Source organism: Platichthys flesus, chromosome 9, assembly GCF_949316205.1.
Source record: "Platichthys flesus chromosome 9, fPlaFle2.1, whole genome shotgun sequence".
Classification (NCBI taxonomy): Eukaryota; Metazoa; Chordata; class Actinopteri; order Pleuronectiformes; family Pleuronectidae; genus Platichthys; species Platichthys flesus.
Genome location: NC_084953.1, coordinates 6,294,648 through 6,305,749, shown reverse-complemented (window position 1 = coordinate 6,305,749; position 11,102 = coordinate 6,294,648). Strand labels below are relative to the sequence as shown.

Genomic DNA, 11,102 nt, shown 5'->3' with positions numbered 1-11,102 from the left:
GCATTTCAAGGTCCTGGAGTGGCCTAGCCAGTCTCCAGATCTCAGCCCCATAGAAATCTGTGGAGGGAGTTGAAAGTCTGTGTTGCCTAGCGATAGCACCAAAACATCACTGCTCTAGAGGAGATCTGCATTGAGGAATGGGCCAAAATACCAGCAACAGTGTGTAAAAAGCTTGTGAAGACTTAATGAAAACGTTTGACCTCTGTCATTGCCAACAAAGGGTATATAACAAAGTATTGAGATGAACTTTCGTGATTGACCAAATTCTTTGAAAATCTGATAATGTGATTTTCCCCTAATTTTGTCTCATAGTTGAGGTATACCTATGATGAAAATTACAGGCCTCTATCATCTTTTAAAGTGGGAGAAGTTGCACAATTGGTGGCTGACTAAATACTTTTCTGCCCCACTGTATATGGTAACATTGGTTATAGTTATTAATTGAATTGTTAATCAGAGTTCCAAATTTGTAGTTAGTACTTTTATGAGACTTCATCAATAAATTTGCTATCTTTTGCCTTCCTTTGAAGGGTAGTGCCCCGAGGTAACTTTGATCAATTAAAGTTATTATTTAATATTATTATTTTTAATATTCATATTTTCTTTATATCCAAATTTATTGAATGCCGAAAGATATACCATTTGATTGTGTCACGGTTCATGTATTGTTGCACAACATATGGATGTTCATTCCTATAAACTAATGTGTTTTAAATTTGAATAACTTTACCATAGTGGACAAATTTACAACTAGTCCGGTGACCGTTAATCCACGAATAGGGTTAGCCTCCACAATAATTAATTATGGGAAGTTTTTTCTTCTGTAAACCACCTGTTGGAGGAGGGTGTCTAATGTCTGATAATCTTCACCTGTTTGGGGGGGGGGATTCATGCCAGAATCAGTGGTCCTTTGGATGGACGTGGGGGGAAAGTACGAGAGACTGAACTGCTGTCTGCGCCATGACAATAGGGGGCTGATCAAAATGTGTTTTCCGGCAGCGAAGAACAGCAAAGTAAGACATTTGTTCCAGTTTAAGGAGATATAAACTATAGATAGCGAAGGACCGGGTATTAGTACGTGTCTTCGCCAGTAGCTGTCCCGAGTGTGACACAAGCCCCTGCATTCTTGTTGTCCAAAACTCGCCTCTTCACCTTCAATGTCACAGCATCCCGCCTGCAGCGTGGTTTACTTCCTGGGGACGGGAGATTCCATGTTCGCACGCCACGGGGGATAGAGTCGCTAAACCCGGGCGAGGTATGCAACTGGGTAGAGAAATGATAATAAATCTAAATGACACCTTTTAAAAACAGCTGCTACACAGAGCTCCACATAAACAATAATCAGAAACAACATAATAAATCATTTATTAAGAATTAATGAAATACAAAAATAATTTACATTATTTTTATTTTAAATGTGAAATTTCGACTTATTGATCAGATCGGGTTGATTAAACACATTTCAGATTGAACTGAAACCACCTTTTGCCTTTGAATGAAAAATTTCGTCAATTTGTATTTGACACAATTAAAAAAAATGAAATCAAGTACTGTAACAGAGGCCCCAATCTATTATTATGTTATTAATCTATACATGTGATTATTCTTTTCACCCTGCAGTCATTCTTTAACAAAACCATCAGCAGCAGGATCTGATCTGAATTAAAAATCCCTTCAAGACAGAACTTTGTATGTAGAAGCTGCAAATCTCAGTATGACGTCACAGGGATCCCATGTTGGTTTACAACCATAGGGGGCTGCGCCATCATCACCACTGGCGCCGGCTGATTGTTGATGATGACCACGCGATCCTTGTTGTTGTCTTTTATCTCACGATGCATCTGACACCAGGAGCAGTACACACAGACACAGGAAATGGCGATGTCTTTACAGATAGAGCCCTTCAGAGACCAGAGTAAAGAAATATGTAAATTCATCAAACGTTTTCATCATGTTGTGAAATTTGTGGTGAATCATCTTTGCAGGCTCCGCACCTTGATGCCGTGTCTGCTCCGAATGGAGGACCGGAGACTCGCGGCAGCGGGGGGAGCAAATAGAGGGATCCCACAGAGGCCAAACACAGCCGGGCTGAACAAGTCGCATAATGGGAGGCAACGGTTCTCTCCGAATCTTCCTGAAACCGAGCAGGCGAGGCAAGGACAGCACCAGAAGCCATAGCAACCTGAAATGAATTAGTGTTACTGAAGAATGTTCCTGAAATGTGAATCCAAAATCTACAGAAGTGACAAAATTGTGGGTTTGATTCTTACAAGTATTTGTGTCCTCGAAACAGTCAAAGAGACCAGTTTTCCACTCTCTCAAAGGGTGTGCTGCCATTGGATTTTAGAACGATGAACCTGTTTACACACACAAAAGGAAAAGGACAAAACAGAACAGGTTTAACATTAAACTACTCGATTACCATTGCAGAGAGTTCCTTAGATACTTTTCTACAGTAAATGAGAGTTTCCCTATACGATAAAAACACGAGATTGGCTTCTATAGTTATGATTTGACTAAAATCCTTTGATAGTACTATATTTAATGGGATATAATTCCACTCTATCAAGTCTCTTCGGTCACACAATACACTTCTTGAATCTTGTTAACAACTAGAAATGACCAGGGTGCTTCTGTTTCCCCAGAGAGGTTAAGATGTATTGTCAAAACCCTCTTTCCCTCCATGCTGTTCTTAAACAAGTCATATTCCATCGAGCTACAACAAATCAAATATCTGACAAAACTGAAAGTTCTTACCTGACCAAGCGGAGCACGTCCTGTTTCCGATTACGTCTTGTTGAACCCTTGTAGGAAGTGGACATGCCTGAGATGAGGAGTGACATCTGGTGCATGTCAGCTCAAAACTATGCTGCCAAACCTGAATCCCTGGGCAGAGACGAGTCGAATCTAAAGTACCTCATCAGTTTCTAGAGCGGAAACTTTCCCCTTTGTTTGCGTTTCTTTTCCTCATTTCACAGGTCTGTTAAAGTGGTGACGTTTATAAAGGCCAGAGGAAAAGATCATGATGGTTTTGAATTGTCCATAATGTTTAAACTTTGCACATAAAGTTACTAAACTAAACTGTGGTGTCCTCAAGTGATGCTGTCAATAAAGAAACCGGAGCAGCCATCTACCAAATGTGTTTTTCTAATCAAATCTAATCTATTCAGATTAGCAGAAGAAATCACCCGTCAATACATATGAGACAAGACAGTTAAGATGTAAAATCGAATCTATTTTGGGACAGTTATGCAACGCTTTGAATGCCAACTGCCCTAAAATCTTGAAGAAGAAGAATGTCATTGTCTTGTCAATGATGTCAATGACATGATGACAGAGGAGTGAGATAATGTATCACCTACTGGTTTCCTAGTGATAATTACTTACTGGTAACTCTGGTCTGCTTTATGGACACCAGTGAGAAAACATTGTTTTCTAAAACTTGGTAAATTGATAATGTTAAATAAAACTCAGTGTGTGTGAAGTTTAGTTAAAGTTTATAATACTTTCGATAGACTCATAACTCGAAAATAGAACACATTTTAAAAACAGCTGCTACAAAGAGCTTTACATAAACATTAATCAGAAACAACTAATAAATCATTTATTAAGAATGATTAAAATACAAAATAATTTACATTATTTTTATTTTAAATGTGAAATTACGTCTTATTGATCAGATCGGGTTGATTAACCTCGACATTTCAGATTGAACTGCACCTTTTGGCTTTGAATGCCAAATTTCTTCAATTTGTATTTGATACAATAAAACAAAATGAAATCAAGTGCTTTAACAGAGGCCCAAATCTATTATTATGTTATAAATCTATACCTGTGATTATTCTTTCACCCTCAAGTCAATCAGCATCAGGATCTGATCTGAATTAAGAATCCCTCAAGACAGAACTTTTTATGGAGAAGCTGCAAATCTCAGTATGACGTCACGGTGACCCCATGTTGGTTCACAGCCATAGGGGGTTGCGCCATCATCATCACTGGCGCTGGCTGATTGTTGATGATGACCACTTGGTCCTTGTTGTTGTCTTTTATCTCACGATACATCTGACACCAGGAGCAGGTCAAACAGAAACAGGAAATGGCGATGTCTTTACAGATAGATCCCTTCAGAGACCGGAGTAAAGAAATATGTAAATTCATCTTATGTTTTCAACATGTAGTGAAATTTGTGGTGAATCATCTTTGCAGGCTCCACACCTTGATGCCGTGTCTGCTCCGAATGGAGGACCGGAGACTCGCGGATGCGGGGGGAACAAATAGAGGGATCCCACAGAGGCCAAACACAGCCGGGCTGAACAAGTCGCATAAGGGGAGGCAACTGTTCTCTCCGAATCTTCCTGAAACCGTGCAGGCGAGGCAAGGGCAGCACCAGAAGCCATAGCAACCTGAGATGAATTAGTGTTACTGAAGAATGTTCCTAAAATGTGAATCCAAAAAGCACAAACATGACAAAATTGTGGGTTTGATTCTTACAAGTACTCGCGTCCTCGAAGCAGTCAAAGAGACCGGTTTTCCACTCTCTCAAAGGTTGTGCTGCCATTGGATGTTAGAACGATGAACCTGTTTACACACACAAAGGAAAAGGGCAACAGCTCAGGTTTAACATTAAACTACTCGATTACCTTCCCATTACAATTGAACGTCTTTGTCGTGGACTTGAAATGATAAGACAACAGGAATTGAACAGTTATCGAGTCTCTTCGGTCACACAATACGCTTCTTGAACCCTGTTAACAACTAGAAATGACCAGGATGCTTCTGTTTCTCCGGAGAGGTTAAGGTTTATTGTCAAAACCCTTAGTCCCTCCATGCTGTTCTTAAACAAGTCCTATTCCATCTAATACAACAACATATCAAATATCTGACAAAACTTAAAGCTCTTACCTGACTAAGCCGAGCACGTCCTGTTGGCAGCACGTCCTGTTGGCAGCTCTGAACCCGTGTAGGAAGTGGACATGCCTGAGATGAGGAGTGACGTCTGGTGCATGTCAGATAAAAACTATGCTGCCAAATCTGAATCCGTGGGCAGAGACGAGTCGAAAACAAAGTACCCGCTATTAATAACATGTTGTTCATTTTATTCATTTATTTTTAACTACTTGTTAAAACCTTAAGGTTAAAGATAACATCAGTTTCTTGAGGGGAAACTTTCCCTTTTGTGTGTGTTCTTTTCCTCATTTCACAGGTCTGTTAAAGTGGTGACGTTTATAAAGTCCAGAGAAAAAGATCATGATGGTTTTGAATTGTCCATAATGTTTAAACATTTCACAGAAAGTTACTAAACTAAACTGTGGTGTCCTCAAGTGATGCTGTCATTAAATACACCAGAGCAGCCATCTACCAAATGTGTTTTTCGGCCTTAAGCTCGAACTTGATAATAAAAGTCAACAAGTTGGGAGTAAACACTATCAAACTCCACAATTGTGTGACCAAGTTTCTGAGGTGTTGCAGTACAACTGTGCACTCGCCATTGTCAACTTGGGGATAATATAAAAAAATAATTTTATTTCAATGCACCTTTCTAGGAATTGACAGTACCTCACAAGACATTACAATTAAACCCAAGAGTAATTCAAGTAAAATCCAGTGTTAAAATCAGATTAGTAGAAGAAATCACCCGTCAATACATATGCGACGAGACAGTTAAGATGTAAAATCAAATCTATTTTGGGACAGTTATGCAACGCTTTGAATGCCAACTGCCCTATAATCAATGAAGAATGTCATTGTCTTATCAATGATGTCAATGACATGATGGCAGAGCAGTGAGCTACTGCGCCACCTATTAGTTTCCTAGTGATAGTTACTAACTGGTTACTCTGGTCTGCTTTATTGACACTAGTGAGTATACATTGTTTTCTAAAACTTGGAACGTTGGTAATGTTACATAAAACTCAGTGTGTGTGAAGGTGAGGTTTAGTTTATAGTTTATACTTCTTTTGACACGCATTACTCATGAAAATAAAGTTAATTAGTTGAGCTAGTGTATCTCATTTTCTTCCTAAAGTGTAGGCTAGTTGTTTTGTGTGTCTAGCCCTTTACGTTTTTGTGTCTTGTGTATATCAAGTGAGTTTTTGAGGGTTAAACCACAGTCATAGAATACTGTGAAAACTCAGTATTCAGTCGGAGTACTTATATGTAGGGACTTGGTATTTGTGAACTACAGTTCGGCCTTCATGTGTACTCATAGCCTGAGCACATGTTTTTCTTTTGTTCTGGAGACAAACCAGAGCTTCCAGATCTGAGTCTTCCAGGGTGCTTCAACATCAAACAGAGGTGTGAAAACCGACCAGAGACACAAGTTTCATCCACTATTGGTCACTCTGGGTCCCATGACCCATGAGGTCACCAGGCAAACTAGTCTGGTGACCGTTACATCACAAATAGGGTTAGCCTCCACAATGAGAGGTCTGGTGCTTTACCTGAAAAGAAATAAATAAATTATGGGAAGGTTTTTCTTCCGTAAACCACCTGTGGGGAGGAGGGTGTGTGATGTCTGATAATCTTCACCTGTTAGGAGATAGATTCATGCCAGATCAGTGATCCTTTGGATGGACGAGGGGGGAGAGAGTACGAGAGACTGAACTGCTGTCGACGCCATGATGACAGGGGGATTTTCAATATGTGTTTTCCATGAGTTCATGTTCGCACGCCACGGGGGAGTGTAACCCCTGAACCGGGGAAAGGTATGCAACTGGGCTGTTGAGAGTGAATAAATGTATGTATGCATGTAACTATATTTGTCCAGGAGGAGGCGCTGTTGTGCCTCATATGACAGAGTCACCTGTGACTGATGACATCACTACCTTTATAAGAGTGATGTTACCACCCTTTTTCTCTGTGTTGACTGACTCTCACGGAGAGCAGTATGTTATGATCACCTCTGCAATAAATAACGCCACGTGGCTAAAGAAACGCACATCAGTTAGAATTATTATTCCGCTGTGCAGGTAGGCAGAAGGTATAAGCCTACCTGTCAACATGGGCAGTGGCGATTTTAGCCATTCATTTCTGGTGGGGCAATTTTGTATAACGTCATGTCACCGTCACAAAAATAGAGGTAGCTGATTATTATAAGCAGTAGGCCTATAAAGACCAGTAAGATATACTATGGATTGCATTTTGAGGGCCAGCAGGGAGCCGAAATCCTAATTCAAATACAATTCACATCCTTTAGCGCTCACGCGACACAAAGATGTTGTCTATAATACAGCATTAAAGTTAAAAGATTGCAATAAAGTAAAAAGATTAGACAGACACATAGCTTCACATCAACGTCAACATTAATACTCTGAATAAAGAGCTTCAGGAGACGTAATGCTACTTTTAACAGCTGCTCTTAAAATGCAGATGTGACTTTAAATACTCACGCTTCGATTGATCACAGTAAATCTGTTTCTGCAGAAAAATTCTTTAGCTTCTCTGTCAGGAGAACAAACCGTAGATCAAACCGTAATATTCATCCGATCTGTGAGTGAAACCTGTCCACATCCCCGGTCAGTGTTCACTGGCAGGGGGTTAGCCTGTTAGCCTGTTAGCTCAAGTGAAGCCCAGCAGGCAAACAGGCTAGGAGCTGGAGCCGGTTTCGCATTATTTGAGTCGAGTTGCTAGGCAGATTTGTGGGGCACATCTGAAAGTGCCCCCCCACCCAATGTTAACTTTGGCCTGTATGGTTCACGCTCATTGGTGTTTCCATTGCAACAGTCTTAAGCTGTGGCCGTTGCCCACAGACCAGAGACGGACGGCAAGAGAGAAGCTCATTTCACAGCGCAAGCACACAGACAGCAACACACACGAATCAAATGACTCCAAAACAAGACTATAATGCTTGTGGGTCAAGTTTATTCACACACACATCCACACTACTTTGCATATAAAATAATATAAAAATATATTTTGCCAGAAAATACAGATGTATTAAGCTTTCTGCGCAACAGCGCCATCTTGATCTGGTGGGGTAGTGCCCCACGTGCCCCTAATGTAGAAACGCCACTGGAACTGGGTATAGAAATAATAATAAATCTATATGGCACCTTTTTAAAACCGCTGCTACACAGAGCTCCACACAAATAACAATCAGAAACAACTAAATAAATCATTTATTAAGAATAAATAAAATACAAAATGATTAACATTATTTTATTTTTAAATGTGAAATTTCGACTTATTGATCAGATCGGGTTGATTAACCTCCACATTTTAGATTGAACTGAAACCACCTTTTGCCTTTGAATGCAAACTTTTTTCAGTTTGTATTTGACACACAAAAAAAATGAAATCAAGTACTATAACAGAGGCCCCAATCTATTATTATGTTATAAATCTATACCTGTGAATATTTTGTTCACCCTATAGTCAATCAACAGCAGGATATGATCTGAATAAAAAATCCCTTCAAGACAGAAGTTAGTATGGAGAAGCTGCAAATCTCATTATGACGTCACAATGACCCCATGTTGGTTCACAGCCATAGCAGGTTGTGCCATCATCATCACTGGCGCCGGCTGATTGTTGATGATGGCCACGCGGTTCTTATTGAGATCTTTTATCTCACGATGCATCTGACACCAGGAGCAGGTCAAACAGAAACAGGAAGCAGCGATGTCTTTACAGATAGATCCCTTCAGAGGCCAGAGTAAAGAAATATGTAAATTCATCTAATGTTTTCAACATGTAGTGAAATTTGTGGTGAATCATCTTTGCATGCTCCGCACCTTGATGCCGTATCTGCTCCGAATGGAGGACCGGAGACTCACGGCCACGGGGGGAGCAAATAGAGGGATCCCACAGAGGCCAAACACAGCCGGGCTGCACAAGTCGCATAAGGGGAGGCAACTGTTCTCTCCGAATCTTCCTGAAACCGTGCAGGCGAGGCAAGGGCAGCACCAGAAGCCATAGCAACCTGAGATGAATTAGTGTTACCGAAGAATGTTCCTAAAATGTGAATCCAAAAAGCACAAACATGACAAAATTGTGGGTTTGATTCTTACAAGTACTCGCGTCCTCGAAGCAGTCAAAGAGACCAGTTTTCCATTCTCTCAAAGGTTGTGCTGCCATTGGATGTTAGATTGATGAACCTGTTTACCCACACAAAGGAAAAGGGCAACAGCTCAGGTTTAACATTAAACTACTCAATTGCCTTTCCATTAAAATTCACAATTGAATGTCTTCGTAGTGGACTTGAAATGATAAGACATGGAGTAATGGAGCATTGCAGAGAGTTTCCTCAGATCAGTTTCTTTAGGACAAAAACACGGGATCGGCATCTATAATTCTGATTTGACTAAAATCCTTTGATAGTACTTCGATTTTTCAGTAAAAATTCCACCCGCAGAATAACTAAACTTTATTTAATGGGATATAATTCAACACCATCGAGTCTCTTCGGTCACACAATACGCTTCTTGAACCTTGTCAAAAACTAGAAATGACCAGGATGCTTCTGTTTCTCCGGAGAGGTTAAGGTTTATTGTCAAAACCCTTAGTCCCTCCATGCTGTTCTTAAACAAGTCCTATTCCATCTAATACAACAACATATCAAATATCTGACAAAACTAAAAGCTCTTACCTGACCAAGCCGAGCACGTCCTGTTGGCAGCACGTCCTGTCGCCAGCACGTCCTGTTGGCAGCTCTGAACCCGTGTAGGAAGTGGACATGCCTGAGATGAGGAGTGACGTCTGGTGCATGTCAGATAAAAACTATGCTGCCAAATCTGAATCCGTGGGCAGAGACGAGTCGAAAACGAAGTACCTGCTATTCATAACATGTTGTTCATTTTATTCATTTATTTTTTACTACTTGTTAAAACCTTAAGGTTAAAGATAACATCAGTTTATAGAGGGGAAACTTTCCCTTTTGTGTGTGTTTCTTTTCCTCATTTCACAGGTCTGTTAAAGTGGTGACGTTTATAAAGTCCAGAGAAAAAGATCATGATGGTTTTGAATTGTCCATAATGTTTAAACATTTCACAGAAAGTTACTAAACTAAACTGTGGTGTCCGCAAGTGATGCTGTCATTAAATACACCAGAGCAGCCATCTACCAAATGTGTTTTTCGGCCTTAAGCTCGAACTTGATAATAAAAGTCAACAAGTTGGGAGTAAACACTATCAAACTCCACAATTGTGTGACCAAGTTTCTGAGGTGTTGCAGTACAACTGTGCTCTCCCCATTGTCAACTTGGGGATAATATAAAAAATAATTTTATTTCAATGCACCTTTCTAGGAATTGACAGTACCTCACAAGACATTACAATTAAACCCAAGAGTAATTCAAGTAAAATCCAGTGTTAAAATCAGATTAGCAGAAGAAATCACCCGTCAATACATATGAGACGAGACAGTTAAGATGTAAAATCAAATCTATTTTGGGACAGTTATGCAATGCTTTGGATGCCAACTGCCGTAAAAAACTTGAAGACATGATGGCAGAGCAGTGAGCTACTGCGCCACCTACTGGTTTCCTAGTGATAATTACTAACTGGTTACTCTGGTCTGCTTTATTGACACTAGTGAGTAAACATTGTTTTCTAAAACTTGGTAAGTTGGTAATGTTAAATAAAACTAATAAATCTATATGGCACCTTTTAAAAACAGCTGCTACACAGAGCTCCAGACAAATAATAATCAGAAACAACTAAATTAATCATTTATTAAGAATAAATAGAATACAAAATGATTAACATTATTTTATTTTTAATGTGAAATTTCGACTTGTTGATCAGATCGGGTTGATTAACCTCCACATTTCAGATTTAACTGAAACCCCCTTTTGCCTTCGAATGCAAACTTTTTTCAGTTTGTATTTGACACTCAAAAAAAATTAAATCAAGTAATATAAAAGAGGCCCCAATCTATTATGTTTTAAATATACACCTGTGATTATATTGTATTGCAGGATATGATGTGAATTAAAAATCCCTCAAAGACAGACAGAAGTTAGTATGGAGAAGCTGCAAATCTCATTATGATGTCACAATGACCCCATGTTGGTTCACAGCCATAGCGGGTTGCGCCATCATCATAGGGGGTTGCGCCATCATCATCACTGGCACCGGCTGCGTGTTGATTATGGCCACGCGGTT

At 39.8% G+C, this 11,102-nt stretch overlaps 2 protein-coding genes across 2 annotated transcripts; both read right to left on the bottom strand.

Annotated features, from left to right (window-relative positions):
• Window positions 1–1,391: 1,391 nt before the first annotated feature.
• LOC133961337 (cornifelin-like) lies at window positions 1,392–2,749 on the bottom strand. Its single transcript, XM_062396439.1, has 3 exons — window positions 2,271–2,749; window positions 1,995–2,182; window positions 1,392–1,901 (listed from the first exon to the last, which is right to left on the bottom strand). The coding sequence occupies exons 1-3, from the start codon at window positions 2,335–2,337 to the stop codon at window positions 1,710–1,712; spliced, it is 447 nt and encodes a 148-aa protein (XP_062252423.1). The 5' UTR covers window positions 2,338–2,749; the 3' UTR covers window positions 1,392–1,709.
• A 731-nt stretch (window positions 2,750–3,480) lies between these two features.
• Window positions 3,481–4,996, bottom strand: LOC133961338 (cornifelin-like). The gene is made up of 4 exons (XM_062396440.1): window positions 4,903–4,996; window positions 4,492–4,578; window positions 4,216–4,403; window positions 3,481–4,122 (listed from the first exon to the last, which is right to left on the bottom strand). The coding sequence occupies exons 2-4, from the start codon at window positions 4,556–4,558 to the stop codon at window positions 3,931–3,933; spliced, it is 447 nt and encodes a 148-aa protein (XP_062252424.1). The 5' UTR covers window positions 4,559–4,578; window positions 4,903–4,996; the 3' UTR covers window positions 3,481–3,930.
• Between the last annotated feature and the right edge of the window lie 6,106 nt (window positions 4,997–11,102).

What these genes read in the sequence shown, in the direction of transcription:
- LOC133961337 (XM_062396439.1), bottom strand. Translation starts at nt 2,337, where the DNA reads ATGGCAGCACACCCTTTGAGAGAGTGGAAAACTGGTCTCTTTGACTGT. An exon ending in TTTCGAGGACACAAATACTT is followed by an intron (nt 2,183 to 2,270) that starts GTAAGAATCAAA and finishes AATTCATTTCAG; the next exon opens with GTTGCTATGGCTTCTGGTGC. An exon ending in GGAGCAGACACGGCATCAAG is followed by an intron (nt 1,902 to 1,994) that starts GTGCGGAGCCTG and finishes TGGTCTCTGAAG; the next exon opens with GGCTCTATCTGTAAAGACAT.
- LOC133961338 (XM_062396440.1), bottom strand. Translation starts at nt 4,558, where the DNA reads ATGGCAGCACAACCTTTGAGAGAGTGGAAAACCGGTCTCTTTGACTGC. An exon ending in CTTCGAGGACGCGAGTACTT is followed by an intron (nt 4,404 to 4,491) that starts GTAAGAATCAAA and finishes AATTCATCTCAG; the next exon opens with GTTGCTATGGCTTCTGGTGC. An exon ending in GGAGCAGACACGGCATCAAG is followed by an intron (nt 4,123 to 4,215) that starts GTGTGGAGCCTG and finishes CGGTCTCTGAAG; the next exon opens with GGATCTATCTGTAAAGACAT.